Source organism: Crassostrea angulata, unplaced genomic scaffold, assembly GCF_025612915.1.
Source record: "Crassostrea angulata isolate pt1a10 unplaced genomic scaffold, ASM2561291v2 HiC_scaffold_66, whole genome shotgun sequence".
Taxonomy (NCBI): Eukaryota; Metazoa; Mollusca; class Bivalvia; order Ostreida; family Ostreidae; genus Magallana; species Magallana angulata.
The window spans coordinates 127,104-147,669 of record NW_026441621.1 but is presented as its reverse complement, the minus strand read 5'-3'; the positions used below and the strand labels follow the sequence as shown (position 1 = coordinate 147,669).

The following is a 20,566-nucleotide window of genomic DNA, read 5'->3' as shown; positions in this document are numbered from 1 at the left end:
TAACTCAACGAATGACACTCAAATTATGATTGCCTATTAAAAACGCCTAACTGAAGGATTATTTGTTTTCCCGAGGACTATCAAGCGACATATTCATTGGTAAATAGCGGTGATCTACGCAAAGCCATGTACATAATGCCTTACATCTCGTCCAATTAAACTCATTTAAACTCTTCAAAATTATCAATACCACCTTTCAAATACGCTTTAAAAATCTTCGGATCACCCATATTACTTACAATGTTTTGTTGCTATTCAATTTCAAACCTCTGCAGAGATCTGAGCAAATTTAACGTTAGACGCTGCCATTTTGTTCTGCTCAAGACACAACAATGTGACGTCAATATTCAAAGGGCAACTTCTCTAATTTAAAAATAATTCCAAAGGACCACTACTCTAAATATTTTAAGGACTTACTGAGCACGATTTCTGTGTTAAATAATATGAATAATCGAAATGAGTAGGTGAGGCGGCGGCCAATGACGGCCATATTGCCTAATATTAATCCTCAAAGAACCTACATAGAGATATATGAGGCAATCACGTGCCATGTTTAATCCAATCAAAATGTGACATTTCAGTCCGAGGGAAAACAATGTGTTATAACTGCAGATGATTCAAAACAATTTGAATGCAAATATTATGCAACGAATTCTTAAATTTCATTTATTATCCTAACAATATTTACAATATCATGTATATAAATAATCATGACGTCATTACAGTACATCATCAGAGATATTACATAGATGTCATTCATTAAATATACAGACAAGCGTTAAAAAGCTATGATTTATGTTTATCTTTGGTACGGACTCAAATATATGCATATTCTAACAGTATAACATTAATACACACATTCTTCAGTGACGTCATTCATCGTAAGTGCATTACGCGGGTCATACAGAGAGGGGGCGTATAGAAATATGGTAAAAGTTCCACAGAGACAAGCCGCCGAGAAGAGATAGAGAAACAGGCGGTCCACCACCATAGCGATGTACTTCCAATCCAGCTCTTCCTGCCAACAAGAAAGAATCAAATCAAATATCAAACAAAACTACCTCCAATGAATATATAGTCAGATTGAAATAAACTGGACAATTTGTTTGATTTCAAGGTGTGGATTACTGACCATTTTGACTTCGTCACTCTTCCTGAGGTTGTCTGCAATGAACTGCACACCGTTAACGGCGCTCTGGACACGCTTCGGGTATTCAAGGAATTCTTGCGATTTCTTCTTTGGCTCATCGTTTATATTCAATAAATGTAACGAACAGTGGTAGTCTTTTTTCATGCAATGTATTAAACCTCCAACCACCGAGGATTTACTTTTCTTAAACCCTGGCCTTTCCATTCTTAACACACTCGGCAGTATGTCAGTAAAGACTCGCTTTACCCACGGGCTCATGCTGTGTGTTGAGGGTTTCCTATTGGTGATTCCAATCGAACTCACCGCTAGAAATATAGATAACGTCACCAAAATCATGGTAAAGAGGAGGTATTTCCCGATGAGTGGGATGACAAAAGATGTCGGAGGGTTGATGTCTGAGAGGAGGAGGAAGAACACAGTGAGGGCAAGGAGGATAGAGATGGAGAGGGTGATCTTCTCCCCGCTGTCTGAGGGCAGGTAGAACACCAGCACCGTCAGACCGGAAATAGACAAACACGGCATGATGAGGTTAAGGGAGTAGAACAATGGACGCCGGCGGAGCGTGATGTTGAACATGATGTACGGATAAGAGATATCGCAGCAGGGGAACGATTTCACCCTCCACGTGGCCGTCACATTCAGGATGTCCCACTCCACGTTGAAGTAGACGTCTTTTAGATCCACCCCTCGGTCGATCACGCGTTCTTCTTTGTCCCCGACGATGTACGTGATGGCTTTCTCGTCACAGATGTGCCGGAGATCTATCTGCTCCATGTCGTACGTCCAGGAACCAAACTTCATGAAACATTCCTGTCTGTCAAAGGGGAAGAACTCCACATCTATGGGGCAATAACTCTTGTAGATGGCTGGCGGTTCCCACACAATTCGTCCCGTGCTGTAAACTTTAGCTTTAATGTCATGTTTCACGATGAATTCTCCGTCGGCGCTTGAACAAAAATGTTTTGTTTAATTAATGCTGGTGAATGTGTCATTTTAAAAAACCCACAAAGATACAATCTACATATGATATTTTGCAGTGTATTTATTGTATATATATATATACAGTTACTATTTGCCGGCCTGAAGTACTGCAGAGTAAATGCTAGTATCATTTGATGAGCATGGATAACCTACTTGTTGTACAGTACAATGTCTGGCTTCCACAGCATTGACGACGGAATCTGAGTCATATCGATACCACCGAAATCCTGGGGGTCCCACACTAAACGCTTGTCCGACCATTCCTAACAAAAACAGCATACAATGTAAAGTCCCATCAAAAATACATTCAGTGTAGTTTCATTAATCATAAAACAAGTCAAGTTTCATATCTATTTTTGGGAGTTGACTTTAATCAACTCTCCTATGCAGTAACTCAGAAAAACCGAAAGTGAAACATTGTTTGGACCTCAGCACAAATCATTGCTGCTGACAAGACTTAGTTCTTGAAAATAATTGATAAATTCGATGTAATGTATGCTAAAGCATTGTTTTTTAAGTAAACTTATTTATAAATACCTTGAAAATAGTCAGATTTTAAATGGTACGAACAATTTAAATATTTTTTGTAGTCGTATGTATTCCTACGCCAGAGTTCAATATTGTCTCGTTCAACTCGACGCTCGGCTGTCTCCGTAAATCTTTGTCGGAGATTTAATGTCTCAGCCGAGCGTTTGGTTGAACGAGAGTAGTGAGAGTTCAATATTGCTTGGATCCATACAATTTTCGAGAAATATTTTATTACTGATACATAGTTTGATTGAATTAATTTTATCTTTAAATATTATTTAACATGATTTATATCGGGGTTTCTCGATATTCTTGTCGAAAAAGTCCAAAAATTCAAATTATAAAAATGTGCGTAATTCAAATTAGAAACTACATGTTCTTGTCATGCAAAATAACATATCAAATAAACATCGACAAAATCAACTCCCGTCAGTTATTCAGTACTTTGATTTTTCTAGTTGCTAATTACACTGTTTTACTTTAGTAAGGTTTTGCTATAGAAAGAGAAAGGTTTCAGTGCCTTATGGCTAATTTCGTTGATGGGGATTCTGTGTTCCTATTATGACGCTCTCAAATGTATGTCTGACTGTTTACCGGTACTTACTTGGTGTAACCAGACACTCGTCTTCATTATCTGGTTTTTCTCGTCCTGTAATTGTAATTACTTCTTTTGAGTTACAGTGAAATATTACTAATCGTACATTTTACAACAGAAATTAAACAAAGGATTGTTTTATTATTTTTTATTTATATTTTTTTCTTCAGTTTACCATTCTTATAAGTACATCTACTCAGCACTGGTTGAAAAGTGTGTAATATAATACAAAGAATCACCAAGCCTGTCAAAACCAAGAGCAACACCAACTGTTGCTAGATAATATCATCATATACATGTAGAAGTAAATAATTGCATAACATTTGGAGAAAATGATAATCTTATGTTCGATATTTATAAATGTAGATAACCGTATGTTAAAGGTGTGACTGAGAATGAATTTACCTATGATTAGTGCCTAACCTCTGTTCACCATTCTTTACACCAGACGTGTTTCTTTGGTTTGTTTAAGCAAACATTTCGATTTCTTACGTAGGTATATTAGAGAGAGAAAAGCCTAATTTCTATTTGCACTTTACATCTACTTACCATATCTAAGAGTTGTGATAACCTCATCCCTATTTTCACTTTCAAGGTTCCATTGACGCCCTCACCCCGCGGTCTGACCAAGTTGTTGTAGGCGTGGCCCAGGAGTTGATGCATCAGCAGGCCCTCTTCATCCGACCCCGACACATATCTGGACCGGTCCCAAAACGTTAACAGAAATGCTAATGTTACAAGCAGGGACCGGAAGTCTGAGAATCGCTCCATTGTCAACACCTCCCTAGTTTCCTCTACCGTTTCAGAAAGATTACGTAATCCGGAAGTTAAGAAAAATGACGAGGGTCTCTGAGCGTCGCTGTAGTTTTTCTAACATCCTGCCATTTCTTCGTGCTAACTTACAAAACATGTGCATTTCGTTCCTCTTGCTATTGATCTCAATGTTTTTCTCATGTTACACTCACGCGAACCCAATTTTTAAACTTTGAATGCCAAGATGCTTCTCTAATTGTGTTTAAAGTTTCCTAATTGTATAAATCTGAGAACGATTCAGAAATTTATTTTTGGCCCCGATACATACTCTACAAATACTTCTTATTACTTTATTAGCGAGAACACGCAATTGTTTTTATTTGGTTTTCTGACCATTTTCTTATGAATTCTCATATTGAGTGTTTAAAGAGAACAGGGATGGAACCATAAAACTGTTGCATTATCTGGTATCCATGTACCTGCTACAAGTTTCTGTGTGTATAGATGTCACTCACTATTGTATCAGACTATGCTCTGACGTCAGCATATTCATATTTGTACGAGAAATGAAAATAATTTACCATATCTTTTTCATTGATAAAATCAGCAAACTCATAATATCATAAAACGGTTTCGGGTACCTTGTATTCATTTATTATTATTCATCATATTCCTCTGACGTTTGTGTAAATTCCTCCAAGATGCTCGAAGACATGCAAATGAACAAGTTTAACGGGACTTGTTTAAATCGATACCCGCTGTGTCTTTTTTACACAATCCATTAATGTAAATTGTAGTAAATCTGAATTTGGAAACAGTAATTGGACGTGGTAGCTAGAGTGTGGCATTCTTTATGACGTCTCCGACTGTCGTTAATTAGCTCCGACAATCGGACCCTTGATTCCTTACAAACCTTACCCCATCCTCGCCAACCGAATATACAGAATCGTTTTCAAAGAAAACACCGAATTTGCATCTTAATAAGGGGTAAGTCAGGCGGGCACAGATGTCGCATTGTGATAGGATTGAATTTGCATATCTGATGTCCTTCTTGTTTGTGGAATTTCATGGCACAGGTTCTTGGAGACGACTTCTTATTTGTCGCGCATTACGAGCAATGGAAATGTTTTCCAATGACTCAGATATAAAATATTTAAGTGTGTTTGTAAACATATAACCTGATTAAACTTTTATGGAGAGCGCGGTATGTTGATTAGTACCGTTGACATAGTTTCTTAGGGAGACTATTAGAAGAAGGATCAAAAGGACAAATAGATTTAAGCATATATATACGCTATTTTTTGTATGTTGTAAAAAAAAATTGCTGATTTCAGTGCATGTTATATAATTACCGTCTTATAGGTAATATAAAAAATCTAAAGTAGAGGAATGTTCAAATGATTCAGAAAGTCACATGGTGTGACTCTATAGATAGTAACGACATACGCTTATATAACGTGTCGGGCGGGCATGTCATATATAAAAGAGTATACGTGCGTAGTGGACACATTACTTAGCTAATAATACGGTTAGCATTGAAACTATGTATTTTTTTAAAACAGAATTTAAATTTGCAATATTTTGACAAGTCGAGGCAACTCTGGCGGTGATCTACGGCGATATTTGGCGGTAAATCATGAGAGCGTGTTGTAGAATCGCGCTGACTCGCACAGCGGGGAAAATAGCCTCATTCACCTCTCAGCTGACACTGCCCCTTAGAGGCGTTGAATGAACAGTAATTCAAATGGAATCCATTAAAACTTGATAAAGTATATTCAATGGACGCGGTGTTAATCTTCAATCGCAGTGTACGGTATAGGCTTTCGTACCTAAGTAATTATGTAATACGTGTATCGTTTAAGGAAGCTGGGTGGTTGAAAGATTACATGTAACTTATGATTACATGTAACTCATGATTACATTTTGCAGTGTCTTTGGCTGTGATAACACTACGTATCGATTTTGTTATATAACCCATAACTACAAATGACGTCAACTGCTTATTTATATATTTAAATATTTAATCGTACGATGGCTTAAATTTATATAAATATAAGTAGCAAGGAATCATTCTTTGAATATTATGAGGTGATAATTTCGGTCGATCGGGCGTGATCAAATCTATCATAAAGCCCTTGGGGCATTCTTTGAATATTATGAGGTGATAATTTCGGTCGGGGCGTAACCAGATCTATCATAAAGCCTTTCGGGCTTTATTGGATTTGATCACGCCCCGACCGAAATTATCACCTCATGATACTCAAAGAATGATTCCTTATTCCTTAATTAGATCTACCTTAAACTTCGAAATAAGATATTTTGGCCATAAACTAACATTTAGTAATGTAGATTTTTGTTTATCATTTTCTTAAATCTTTTTACATGGCTCTTTTTTATTAGGAGATTAAAATAGTATAAAATGCTCACGTCCATCGAGCCTTCTTAAAGAATTAATGCTATGAGACCTGTACTGATTTTAAGTGCATAACAAGTCGGGATGGTTTTTTACTGCTGTATTGTGGGGTTTGAGCCAAAGGACCACATCTGGAGTACCTGCTGGTGTGTAAATCCGATTCATGTACCTGTAATCTCTCAATAGAAAGGTACCGAATGAAATGCCAAGCGATACAATTAAAACAAGTTCAAATTCCATCTGTGTTGGCAATAAAAAGACGGCGAACTCTCGCTTTTCGTCTTCTCATCAACAATAAGATATGCATATTCTTATTTACTTTGATGCTAGCACCTAAATTCAGCGTGCGACATGCAAAATAAGCTGGTGTGGTTTCCAAAGAAAAACAAACGCTTTGTGGATCATGACCCGAGCATATGTTTTTAACCTCGTTATCACTTTTATTTCACCATATGTTATATCTGATATCACCACGCCACCTGCCGGATGAATGCCTTATCATCAACAACCTATCAATAAAACCACAATTAAATGATGGAGAAGACTTCCCAACAACACGAAACGGAAACAAATAACTGTACATATGTTATTGTCATGATTCATATAACCAATGTCTAAAAGTGTTCAAACCAAATCCAAGACACATTCTAGAGGTAAATACAATGCATTTTGGGTAGAATTTTTCTGATGTTCGCTATTGCACTTTTTGCTTACAGACTTTTAAACCTCTGCTGTGGTTATTTTTCTATCAGCAGTGATACATCAGTAAAAAGATTGAACAGATTAAGCGAGGATTAGTTTTAGCTGTTAAACTCCGCACGTTCATCGTTAGCTCTGATTGCTTCCATGTACAACAACCTAATTTTGTTTGTTTTTAACTTAATTTTGTTTTGACTGGCGTGGCTAGAATGTAAATACACTAAAATCCTCAAACACCATTTTAAACACCTATATATAGATACACTGACGGGTTTAATTGTTTGGAGGAAAATTCTACGGAGCATCCCCGGTTTTTCTATCTTAAGTTAATTTGACTCAGTTACACTCAATCACAGAATTCGCTCCATTAGCTTTTTGTTTATGGAAAGATGAAAGAGAAAAATTTTAAAAGTTATGACATATCTAGTTCGCATTTAAGTTCTAATTAATGTTGGCTCTCTTCCTTGTCTTATGATGCCGAATGATCAAAGGACCAATCCGCGGTCAGCCTTTTAGTTGAGGCTTTAGAAGTACTCTCATCCAGTGAATATCTTTATTAAATTCTATTATCAGCGGGTGCAAGCCAGTTCACTTTTTTCCTTTTGCACAGATTTATTTTAGAAAAGACATATCTTGTCATGGTTTTTACATGTAAATTAATTAAAAGTTACATTGAAGCTTCGTATAAACAATATCTTGAGATTACATAATGTTTTACACAAAGGTCCATGTTGAGTTTTTGGAGAATGTTTTGCACTATGATAGAGACTGAATAAGGACTGCTAATTAAGGAGGACGGCGAGTCTCTCCCAGACAAACAAGTCAAGACGAGGCTGCGGCCCCGGGAGGAGAGGAGCGTCTGGTGGAATCTCATTTCCGGCCGCTGATCAAAGTCGGCGAGATTGTCACCAGCTGTTGTCTCCTCTTGACAAAAAAAACAACAAGAGGACACTCAACTTGTAGCGGCCGTAATTACAGTCTTTGCCAACATTCCTTGATCTTGTCAAATACTGTCGCTACTCTGAAGTCGCTACTGGGCCTGTAAATCATAGATACAAAGAATATTTGCAGAGAGAGTTTGAGCAGTCCTAAAAAGAGAAAATAAAGGAAAGCGATATAGTTCTCATTTTATTATGATATAACCAGAAATGGTTTGTACATGTATAAAATGACGTCACATTATTATTCCTTAAAATCTCTCTCTCTCTCTCTCTCTCTCTCTCTCTCTCTCTCTCTCTCTCTCTCTCTCTCTCTCTCTCTCTCTCTCTCTCTCTCTGCGATATGTGTCTCATTGAAACTGATGTTACCCTACACGGACAAATCACAAGCACTTGACGTAAAATACATGTACATCATTTTGTCATGATCATTATAAATGTGTCCAAACTTCAAATGCAGTGGATAAACCTTTTTGACGCCAGTCTTACTGTTACGTAAGCAACATTCTTTTTACGATTTGAACCCTTAGCCAACCAACCAGAATTCCATCATTATGAAAGAACTATATACATGGGCACAGAATCATAGCAGATGTGTTGATCTTCAAAATTTAAAAGAGCGACTGTGACAAAACTTTTAAATGTTTTGATATGGGAAATACATTTATCAATAGAGAGATATGTTGTAAACGTTCATGTGCCTGTGAGACGAATCGATATATTCACTCACATCTCTCTATTCCAAGTGTTTTAAAAAGCCTTGAAATTTTGTCGAACTATGCAAAGTTCCAGTAGAAATTGAATAAAATCTAAATCTAGGATACACTTCAACCGTAGCCATTCTTACAAATCTGATATAAAGTATAAAAAATCTATATCAAAGTTTGTCGTTGTAAATGTTTAGATTTTCATGTCCTTGCTTTATATATATGTGTTAATATTAACTTGTTTCAGCACACATGAAAGCGAACATCAAAACTCGGGTTTGATACAGCTGTCATCAGGCGCCTGGGGGGTCAGGGTCTGCCTGTCGTCATACAGGGTGGGGGCCTGGAGGATAATCCCAAAAGTCCCAACTACACATGCTATCGTAAATATCCACAGAAAGAGTCGGTCCAGCACCATGGCAACGTATTTCCAGTCCTCTTTTATCTAAGAGTGCAGAAAAAAGCAACAAGATGTTTCATTAATCAACATTTTCAATTTAAATATATATAGTTTTTACTCAGATTTTGATTTAGTCAGCATGTAAATAATGGAGTCCAGAATTACCGAATTTTCTTTGTCATCTTTTTTCAGATGCTCAGCAATAAAGCAAACACTATCCACTGCGTCTTTGATCTCCCGGGGAACTGGTTTATGACGTCGACGCACGCTCAGTTCCGTTTCTTTAGTTGCACTAATTAGTTCTTCTTCTACAGGGTCATGAAAAATATTGCTATTCTCGAATTTCCTCTGTTCTACTCTTCGACGAATCATATCTTTGTATGATTGCGTCATCTCCACGCCATTACAAGTTCTGATCACTCTACCGGTACTGTGCTCATTCTCTAAGTTTGGTCGCCGCATTACTAATAAGCGCGGCAAAACATTTAAAAACACTCTTCTGACCCATGGCGCCATCGTGTGGGTTGACGGCGACCGGAAGTGAACGTTTAGCACTATCACAGTCACAAGAATAGAGAGAGTCACGAGTATCATCGTGAACAGTAAGTACTTGCCGATCAGAGGCACAACAATCGATGTCGGCGGAATTATGTCGGCCAGAAGAAGGAAAAACACAGTTAACGACAGCAAAATTGAAATGCACAGAGTAATTTTCTCGCCGCTGTCACTGGGGAGATAAAAGACAAGAACCGTCAGGAATGATATGGAGACACAGGGAATGATCAAGTTGACCGTGTGAAACAACGTCTTCCTTCTCATTGTGATATTGAAAGTGATGTCCGGAAATGGCGACGGACAGCAGATGTAACGTTTGTAGTGTTTCTGGGCGGACCCCTCTAGGATGTCCCACTCTACACTGGGGTAGAAGTCCCGGAAGTCGATGCCCTTACGGATGACTTCCGTGGACGTGCTCTCGGACACGCACAGATGGACCAGGTCTACCTGATTCCCGTCGTATGTCCACGATCCGAACTTCATGATGCACTGCTGGATATCAAAGGGGAAAAACTCCACGTCGATCATACAGGAACTCTTGTAAATGGCGGGTGGCTCCCACACCACCTTACCGTCAGGGTGAAGGATAGCCTTCGTCATCAGCGTCACCTCGTAATTACCGTCAGCGCTGGAACGAGATAGCAAAGTGCGATTAACTTTTGAATTCTATAACCATGACTAACAACCACGGATTCTATAACTTACAGCGTCTCACATTATTCTTTCTTCGTAGACGCATATTTCACTTTGATCTATGCAAACACATTTATAAGATTTAAGGTGAAAAGTTACGGCACGTCTAGACGTAAGAAAACATACTAGATTATAATTTTGTATTCCTTATTACACATATTTTTGCTTTTTATATTGTTAGAGTATACTCAATACAACAGCACCGGTATGGGATTTATGCATTTTATTTTCATACAGCCTAAAGTTTCATTAAAACCTACTCACTTGTTAAAAAGCACAACATCCGGGTTCCAGATGTCGCCAATAGGAACCTCTATCGTCTTAATGCCGTTGTATTCCACGGGATTCCAGACTAAACCCTGATCGTACCACTCCTTCCGGTAAGGAAAGGGGTCAAAGGTTAGAGGGCATGACCTTACCTTTGTTAGTGGTTAGTAAAGCCAAACCAACACCGTGTATTATTCAAGCAAAATATAGAAATATGGAAAATAAGGTGCAAGAATAACATCTATCAAACTCCACGTTTAATAGATGTAATTCTTTACTAAATGAAACAATCATTGTTACATAGGTCCCTAAATAAAACTCTACACTTGCCTAAATTCATCTGCATTAAATTCAATTACTGTCCCCAGTTTCCACATTTCTATTTTCCGTCCACCGTTCAGAGTGCTGATGGACATCTTCGCTAGCCAAGGGTTTTCGGTCCACTTTGCTCCCCATAAACCCTTGGCGGATTTCATTGCGAAAACTCGGTGACGAGCTCCGTTTTATGATTGGCTGCAGCTGCGAGTAGCTGATCCAATCGCAGTGCTTGTAAATATAAACTTTAAAAGAAAACACATAGGCCTATGTGATCTTTGGTAAATAATAAATTGAGACACAAGTTCTCGAGAACAGCTAGTGCCTCGCCAACGATGGTCTAACCAGATCGCTTTGAAAACCTATATATTTTACTGGGATTGAACATAGTTCTACAAACTTGTCAAGGCTCGCGTGATAGCATGGGAAGTAAACATGGCGAATGTAGACGTTGCCCATCCCGTTAGTATATACGTTCCTGCTTATGGTTATTGCTTTTAAAGGTTCAGTGAGATTTATTTTATTTAATTTCTTTGGTTCACAATATTTCCGACAACGATACCTGGTTTTATGACATGAAAGCTTTCATATAAATCGGCGACTTTTTCACTCCTGGTACAGGTCCATACAAAACACTATGAATAAAACATTCCGTGCTTTCCCTAGTTTATAACTTAATTCGTATTTAATAGCATCGTTAATTATGTTCTAATATTCGGTAGTCAACATGTTTTCAAGTTGTATTAATGCCTTAGTGTGTATATAACCCGTTGTTTAATTCGATTAAAATGTAAATATGCAAGGGGCGCAACTCAAGTTGCTCGCTAGATAGCGCCACCACATCACCGAGTTTTCGCAATGAAATCCGCCAAGGGTTTATGGGGAGCAAAGTGGACCGAAAACCCTTGGCTAGCGAAGATGGCTGATGGATTATATATTGGAATAAGTGGTGTACAAACCAGGTTCATGGATTAGGGATTATATCTGGAGATTAAGGAAGTACATACCACGTCCATGATTTTGGTAAAAATCGCACTTGCCTTTACAACATCTTACGCCGAAATAATTAGATACCAATGAACGATTTCGAAGACTATGAAATAACTAACCGAGATATAAACATTTAATTTTGGTGTCGCTTACTCACTTATTATATAAGACAATATCTGGGAGCCAAATGTCTCTAGCGGGGACGTATAGCCTATCTACGCCACCGTACTCCCGCGGGATCCACGCCAGCTTATAGTCGTACCACTCCTGACAGGCGAGCAAGCAGCGGAGAAAAGTGGAGAGAAAATCGAGTACATTAGAAACTAGTCCCAACTTGGAACTTCCAAGCAATGATAAAAGTACTAATGTCATGCATAAAGGTGCACATGCAAAATTTGTCAATGGAAATTATTTGCAAAGGCATCACATTTAAAGTTGTATTGCAATTAAAAAAAAACAAAACAAAAAAACACAAGTTTCTCATAATCTAAATGAACTGCTAAATTTGTAAATTGATAAAATGATATATACCATTTCGCCAATATTCATAAAATACATTTGACAGTTAATGCAGTGCATTATAGAGATTTCGCCAATAGCCAGAGAGTAAAAAGAGAAGAAACGGAGCAGACAAGAGGGTTAGATACTGCTAGAAAGTAGGTGTAAAATAGGAATGCCTTGTATCTGGCACGCCTCTAAAGATATTATTTAGTAAGCTAGTGTGATACATGCATGCAGTAACATCTATACAGATAATCAACCGCGAAAGACCAAATCACAAACCCCTGGAGCCTATACCGTAACAATGGACGCATGTCCAAGATGTTGGACAACTCCGGATATATTGTATAACTTTTAAATATTAGATCAACCCAGCTAAAACATTAGATGGCACAGCGTAATGTATTGTGTTCAGCAATGCAAATGAATTGATTAAAGTTCAGATGTTTAAAGTAATGAAGACACACGTTTTTGAGTGAGGTAGATGCTATACAGACATTTATATAGATGTATGATGTCCAATACTACAAGACATTTAGACATGTTCAGTAATGCAGCTAGATATGTATGTTTATCATTATACCCGATATACTTTATGCAATGATAGAAAATAGAATCCAATACCTCTATTTTATACATCTTGGGTTATTATCATAATCAGAAACATCAGCTCTGCGTAAATCCTGCTCTAACGAATACATCTGTTTATATTAAAAATATTATCATCTTCCGTTCATTTGCCTTTCAAATTCTTTTAGAAATAGATATGAAAAGACACAAGATATAAATTTGATAAGCTTCCGAAACGGAAGAAAACTGATGCGAGTATTCGACTAAAGGAATATCATTTCTTAATTAGAAATCCGGATATTTGAGGGTTTGGATTTTAGTCTTTGTCGACAGTTGATCGATACCTGTCTGAGCCAAACGTTTGTGGTCATTATTTGGTTCTTCTCGTCCTGCAAAAAGAGCAACGTCAACTCGGTCAAAACAATCAAACTCAAATAAATAAAAAAATACATTTGAAACCAATCAATTTATACACTTAAAACAATACGACTTTGACTTTGAGTTTTCTAATGGAGAAAACCAACAGTTTTGTTTAAACTTATTAATTCTAATTACGAATCAAACTGTTTTCACACAATTATGCATTAACAGATCTTAAGTCACTTGTTATCGAGGTTTTACCATGTATCGAATACAATTTGACTCTGTGCTTACGGGAAAAAACCCAGGAAACTACGTAACTATATTTGAAATTTACTTTTACAAATCCACGGAACATTTCGACAGAACTATTTTTTTCAGGGATTGATTTTAATGACCAAGCCGTGTGTTAGTTGGCCGTGGGATTCCCTGCACATAGCGCCCTCTCCAGGCCATTGCGTGACGCGCTAAGTGATCCAAGAAACCCTAGTAGTGTGTATTCAGCTCTTCAGAATGTGTGAAGAAAATGGACTCGTTTCATCTCAAGCACTTGTACCGAGATTTAGCGAGGGGTTTGAACGCAACACGGAATTAAAAAGATTCATCAGCATGATCAAAAAACGATAGAGTGCAAACAAAGGTGGTCATTCATTGCGTCGCTACTACAAGATTGTTCTTGTCCTATATTGAGTCTCGTTCAATGTGTGTTCGGTTTGTGTGCAAGCTGAATGGAATCTTCTATGATCTTGTAATGAAAGATATTCAAATTATGTCATTATGGATACCGAACAATAAAATATGGACAAAAGTGCACTGTTCAAATAAGTATTTAACTAAAGATTCGCATTAAAAGAATACAGTTCTAGTTAAACATTTGCGGCATCAGAGTTATATATAAGTCAAGAATCTGCGCCTTTACATAATACGTTTTGTGATAGAATTATCGCCATTTGAATAACTCTTTGTCTGCAAATAGACATCCATCATCACATTGAATGTAAACGAATAGTTCTCATTTAGAAAAAAACGAAATGTTAAAACTGGGATACTTGTTAATGTTTCATAGTTACATCAAAAACATCTCTCTGATGTATTCCTCCGCGACGGATTTCTGGATTTATTTGACAGGCGACGATTAATCAGGCGACCGGAAGAGTTGACGCGAGAATCGGAGTATAGCAGGAGAGATTTGATGGCGATGGACAAGGAGCTATGGAATAAATCGTTCTAAATATGACTGATAGAGCTTGAAGACCATACTAAATCAATTTCAGTCAATTGCTACGACTTGTTAGGGTTGATAAATTACTCCGTTACGTGGACTATTTTCCATCTCAATTCGCTTAATGGGAACTATTTCTATATTTTCGTCATTGTTGGTTCCTGTTATAAAGTAGATGTATATTTGAAGAAAGCAAAGTTAAAAGAATATTTACGTCAATCCGTTCCAGTCTTGCATTCCTAAATACCCCCCCCCCCCCCTAAAAAAGATAAAAATCGTCGCTATTTTCTTGCTGAATTAATAATTATAATGTGTTAATTTGTTTATATGTGTCCAGGCTGTACTTCTAAAAATAAATAAAATTGTTTGATAAATATTGCTAAGCGTATACCCCAATTTTAAATTTACATGTCAATTTTTAAAAGGAGAAATGAGTTCGTTTTGAGTCTTTTTTTTAGACAATTTAAAAAAAAAAAATACTGGACTAAAAAATGGATACTTAAAGAAAGACATATTAGATTAGATTAGATCAATTGTTTTAAAGGATTGATTGATTTAACGTCTTGGTTTTTTTAAGGGTAAAAGTTATTGTGACATTACGACAAGAAGGTTGCAGGAAATTTGAATGCACCTTAAGTACCTATACAAGAATACCCAGCACACAGTATGCAATTTAAAATTTAACAAAGTAATAAGTCTATATTTTAAATAAATATTCGGCACAATTATACGTATTGATAGAAACGACCTCTTTTTAGAGAGAGAGGGCTAATCAATGGAAGAAACCAATTACATTTGTGTATTTAAATGGAGCGTTTTGAATATTCATGCAGTGATGTGGGTTTGGCGGTGCCACTAATTCTCGATCATTAATGACACACTTACAGAAACAAAGGGGGACCGGCCGGCCTGCTTGGGTCCCTTCGTGGTCACCATAGTGATATATTTTATATATACAAGTAGGTATGCGGGAGCGTTTTGTTTTGCATCGATCCTGATTTTCTTGATCGTTAATTAACTGCCCATGGTTATATGAACAATTATTGAGATTTTTGAGTGAAGATCCCAAGGGAATGCAACAATAGAATTGAATTCCACTGTCCACCACAGACAACTATAGCATTAGATATAATCGCTTCTGAATCCTCAAGTGTAACCCTTATATTGAGTCGATATACTTAATAACTTTGATCACATATTAAATATTATATAAGCTCTTTGTGTGTAATTACCAGTCTTATTAACAATTAAACCTGCTCAAAGAGATACATGAATACACTACATACTCGGTTAGACATTAGACGGGCCCGGCAGGTGCCCGAGGTTCGGAATAAAGCACATGTACTTACGATGTCTATGAGCTGGGACAGTCGGATGCCCATCTTGACGATCAGTTTGTCGGAGCTGTTACTGACGGGTCGGATCAGTTTGTTGTAGGACCGCTTCAGCAGGTCGTAGTACAGTCGCTTAGCGTCATCGTTCCCAGTCACAAGTACCACTAAACAACACAGTATCCAGCTCACTAGTCCCCGCATCCTCAATTATCAAAGTGCAAACCTGCACACGTCCGGCTAAGCAACGAATACACATTCGCCTCGGCCTCAACCAGATGTTACGAAGGGGAACTGTTTCTTTCACAGTCATTAATTGATTTTTCTCATTTTGTTGAATATGGCGGTCATATATACATGAACTTTTATCTTATTTGTTAAATATACGGAGATTAATGTTTACTTTGGAGATCGGAGCGGGCCATTCTATAGACACTGGCAGCTCCGTCATATTGTTAGCGCAACGACCGCGCCACCTACCGGCTGAGGTAGAGTAACAAGTATCAGTAGAGAACCTATGGGCCCCTGTGCTTCCCCTGTAATTGATTTGGCAGATATATATGTTCTACGGAAGATGTTTCCGGGGAGGCACACACGTGCTGCCAGTGTATACAGTTACATAACAATAAAAGAGATACATATAGAAGAATGTTAATGAGTTCAAGAACTGCTGTTCATTGAACGTGTAAAAACATAATATATGTACATCCGAAAACAACGTGTCGTATTAAAGTCGGGAAGAATCGTCACCGACATTTTATACTTGATTATTCAATGAGATGTTCTTATGATTTGGTGCCGGGATTAGTTCAGCAAACAATCGTTATAGCTTTGTAATAATATTGCTGTTCTGCGTCCAATTCCGGCGTTTAAAAACGATCTGTGTAGAGACAATTTCAGCGAAAACTGACATTGTTTTGTATTATTGATTTTATTAATTTAATACTTTAGAGTTTTAATCAAATTTTAATAATCTGATTTAATGTGTACAAGCTGTTTTTTTTTTAAATTTAAAACTAAGTTTACACAATTGTAATGCAGATAAAAAAAGAAGAATATTTGCCCAATCCAGCGCTGCATGCGTTTGAACCATTATTAAATAATTTTTACAACCATTGTGTGAATTCGCACAAACACTTAAAAATGCTGTTCCCAAGATTAGTTTTTGACATTCTGTTGTTAGTTTAATATTTCAAATTGACAAGGGTGGCAATTTAGTCTATGATTAGATTTATTGAGTATTTTAATTAGATTTTTAAGTGTATACCTTTAAATATATTGTTATTTTCTAAATTCGGTTCATATGTATTGTGTATGCCTGTAGACGCGGTATTTTGTATTCACAAGTGAATCTTATTTTCACTTATATCTATATAAATGTCAGAACTGATTGCAATAATACTTGTCAGTAGGATAAATGATCAAATAACAATTCAATACATTATGATTTCTTCCATTTTTTCCTGGTTTAAGAATTATTTCTAATAAATTGCTATGCAGGGGTGAAATTATTTAGTTAAATTCTTCTAGTCCCTAACATACAATGTAATGTTTCAGTTATCGGTATGTTCTATGTTGTACTACTGAAGAATCGATTTTAAAAAAAATTCCTCCACTTTCCACTTTGATTAACAAAAATGTAAAAAAAAATAACATGGGAGGTTAAAGGTCATTTAAAAATTGCCTTCGCTCAGATGATTGCAGGTCATAAAGGTATTTTTTACGAAATCATTTATACGAATATTAGATCAATGTCATAATAAATATTTTGCATATCATAAATACGTTGCAAACGCCACTGAATCAAGAAATTTGTAAGACTTTAGTCCTCTTTTTAACTAAATTGAAATTTTAAAAAAATATTTCCCAATAACCTGATATTAAAATGAAAGGACAACAAATACCAAAGCGTACTAGATTATTTGTCGGATCAATGACATAAAGGATTATCTCCTTGACCTGGGTTAATCTTCGCTCACGGTGTTCATCCACGTTGTACATGTAGATCTGTCTTGTTCCGTTATAACCTAGAGTCTCGTTAACCACGTGAATTCCCGAGAGTTAGGTTTGTTGGTCTTTTGTCGGTAGAGAAATGATCAGTCGTATCACCGTCATCTATCAGGCGTTTTATGTAGACATATGCTGAATAGGGGATGGATCGGATACTGTCAAAACACATCTCTCCGGATCGGCGCTGATCATGTGCCCAATTCCTGGAGAAACAATAACAGCTCTGTTTGGACAACAGCGAGTCAGGCACGGGACCGATTGGTTTCTATTGATACACTAAATACCTCGGGATCGGCCGACATCGCGGGGGTTGGATGAGTGTTATGTATTCATTTCTGATTAATTGTCCAACTATTCAGTTCTTATATCTTCTTATGTCTTGGACTCCTAGGACATAGTCTTGTTGGGTATTTTATCAAGTTTGAGGTTTAAACATCTGATTTATATCTCTTTCTGTTTGACATTTGAAATATAAAAGCCTGGAATGTCATTTATTCATTTCGTTATAATTTTATATGTAGTACAAATAACATAAGATAAAACTAAACTTATGGTTGGTGGGTAAGCTAGATGGCTCAGCGGCAATGGATGTGTAAATTTTGTATAATTCACAAATCCAGATTCCTTGCTCTACAACTTATTTGAATCTACATGTTAAACTTGCGCAGGATTAGGCTATGTATTTTGAAGAAGATGGGGGGGGGGGGGGGGGGATAGCGCAAAAGCCAATTTAATTTTCCATTAAATTCTATGTAATTATGTTATAATTAATATTATCAACAAAAGAAAGCAACATCTAATTGAAACTTATAGCAATTTTAACACATATGTAAACAATAAAAAGGCTCGAGCTTTGTTTAAAAAAAACAAACAATTTCAACTGTATCTTGCTTACAACTCAATATTTGACTTTCAAATATTAACAAAGCATTAAAAATGCCCATAATAACTATTCTAAACATTACAAATTGGAAAAATTTTGAGCTCAGATCGTGTCTAGGTCCCTATGATGTTAAGTGGGTCATCTCACCACGTTTTGTTGATTGAAATCGGTTTATTTTTCATTTGCTCTTTTTTCAAAATATGACCAAAAAGCCATTCAAGTTCTAATCAAAGTACTGAAGAACTCACGGGAGTTGATTTTGTCGATGTTTATTTATTTTAAAATCAATCATATGTTAGTTTGCATGACAAGTACATGTAGTTTCTAATTTGTATTACACACATTTTTATAATATGAAATTTTTGACTTGTTCGACAATCAAACTATGTATCAGTGATAGAAATATTTCTCGAAAATTGTATGGATCCAAGCAATATTGAACTGTAGTCTCGTTCAACCAAACGCTCGGCTGACACCGTAAATCTCCGACAAGGATTTGTGGAGACAGCCGAGCGTCGAGTTGAACAAGACTATATTGAACTCTGGCGTAGGAATACATACGACTACAAAAAATTCGTACCATTTAAAATCTGACTATTTTCAAGGTATTTATAAATAAGTTTCCTTGAAATCAATGCTTTAGCATACATTAAATCGAATTTATCGATTATTTTCAAGAACTAAGTCTTGTTAGCAGCAATGATTTGTGCTGAGGTCCAAACACTGTTTCACTTTCGGTTTGTCTTTTAGGTCAAGGTTATTGACAGAGGTCATGGGCAATATTCTCTTGCATCTCTTGTAATGTTTCAGCGATGGGAATTTCAATCAACCTTCATGATAAAACACTAAAGATAAGGGACACAGTTCTGAACATAATAAATTTCATTTTAGACTGGTGTGTTTCTAGTAAATTTTAGATAAGAGATTGGTTATAGAACAGTGGGTATTTGCTATGCTTTGTCATATCTGCAATGCTTATATACATGTACATTGTTCTATCACCGTTAATACCACATGGATGTTTATAAAGCTTAAAATACACGGTCCTACTTTAGAACAGCAGGACTAAAACCCCGAAAAAAAAACCCAAAGAAAACAAGACATCAACCCAACCGTTCTGTAAGTTTCAGTTCTGATGATCTTTGAAGACAAGTGCACGCTATATGTTGGCGTAACGGTTTTGGCTGTCTGATGTTAAACTGGTGGTCCGCTGATGCGGCTAAAACAACGGAGCTATTACGGGAATTGGATTCATTTAACGATAATGCATATTGCATGTTTTTGTAAATGCCGTAGCTGTAAAACTGTTTATCAATATTTTCAAACCCATTTTTTTCAGGCAATTGTCCTATACTTAATACGAGCCTAATATGTTAATACTGTTTCGTTATTTTGCATTCATCAGTATACTGTAAAAGTTAAAAACATAATCACTATGGTTCGAGTTCACTGTAATGATTGATAGTAATTTAGAAAATTAAACAAACTCTGAATTCAAATTACATATTTAAAGGGACATGGTCACGCTTTCGGTAAAAAATTATTTTTTCGATTCTAATAGTTATAATGCTTCAGTAAGGCATTTTTAATAGGCAACCAAAATTTGAGTGTCATTTGTTGAGTTACATGTATAGGCGAGTTACATAGCTTACAATTCCTCGCTATGTAAACAAAGCTTTTGTTTACATTTTGAATGTTGAAGTAA

The 20,566-nt window shown here is 36.6% G+C and overlaps 2 protein-coding genes across 3 annotated transcripts; both read right to left on the bottom strand.

The window, feature by feature from the left end:
- Positions 1-323: 323 nt before the first annotated feature.
- Positions 324-4,215, bottom strand: LOC128168892 (acetylcholine receptor subunit alpha-like 1). The gene is made up of 5 exons (XM_052835043.1): positions 3,804-4,215; positions 3,264-3,308; positions 2,285-2,394; positions 1,133-2,096; positions 324-1,018 (listed from the first exon to the last, which is right to left on the bottom strand). Exons 1-5 carry the CDS (start codon positions 4,023-4,025, stop codon positions 848-850), a joined length of 1,512 nt encoding a protein of 503 aa, XP_052691003.1. The 5' UTR covers positions 4,026-4,215; the 3' UTR covers positions 324-847.
- Positions 4,216-8,216: 4,001 nt separating this feature from the next.
- LOC128168900 (acetylcholine receptor subunit alpha-like 1) lies at positions 8,217-16,440 on the bottom strand. 2 transcript variants are annotated; one of them, XM_052835060.1, is made up of 5 exons: positions 15,987-16,440; positions 13,400-13,444; positions 12,142-12,251; positions 9,330-10,347; positions 8,217-9,209 (listed from the first exon to the last, which is right to left on the bottom strand). In XM_052835060.1, the coding sequence occupies exons 1-5, from the start codon at positions 16,170-16,172 to the stop codon at positions 9,030-9,032; spliced, it is 1,539 nt and encodes a 512-aa protein (XP_052691020.1). In that variant the 5' UTR covers positions 16,173-16,440; the 3' UTR covers positions 8,217-9,029. The 2 variants fall into 2 exon arrangements, with proteins under 2 accessions (XP_052691020.1, XP_052691019.1); XM_052835059.1 differs by lacking the exon at positions 12,142-12,251 and adding an exon at positions 10,677-10,786.
- Between the last annotated feature and the right edge of the window lie 4,126 nt (positions 16,441-20,566).

Coding starts and splice junctions, on each gene's coding strand:
- LOC128168892 (XM_052835043.1), bottom strand. CDS start 4,025: ATGGAGCGATTCTCAGACTTCCGGTCCCTGCTTGTAACATTAGCATTT. Junction 3,309..3,803: donor TATCACAACTCTTAGATATG/GTAAGTAGATGT, acceptor TTACAATTACAG/GACGAGAAAAACCAGATAAT. Junction 2,395..3,263: donor CGAGTGTCTGGTTACACCAA/GTAAGTACCGGT, acceptor TGTTTTTGTTAG/GAATGGTCGGACAAGCGTTT.
- LOC128168900 (XM_052835060.1), bottom strand. CDS start 16,172: ATGCGGGGACTAGTGAGCTGGATACTGTGTTGTTTAGTGGTACTTGTG. Junction 13,445..15,986: donor TGTCCCAGCTCATAGACATC/GTAAGTACATGT, acceptor CTCTTTTTGCAG/GACGAGAAGAACCAAATAAT. Junction 9,210..9,329: donor AAGATGACAAAGAAAATTCG/GTAATTCTGGAC, acceptor CTGCACTCTTAG/ATAAAAGAGGACTGGAAATA.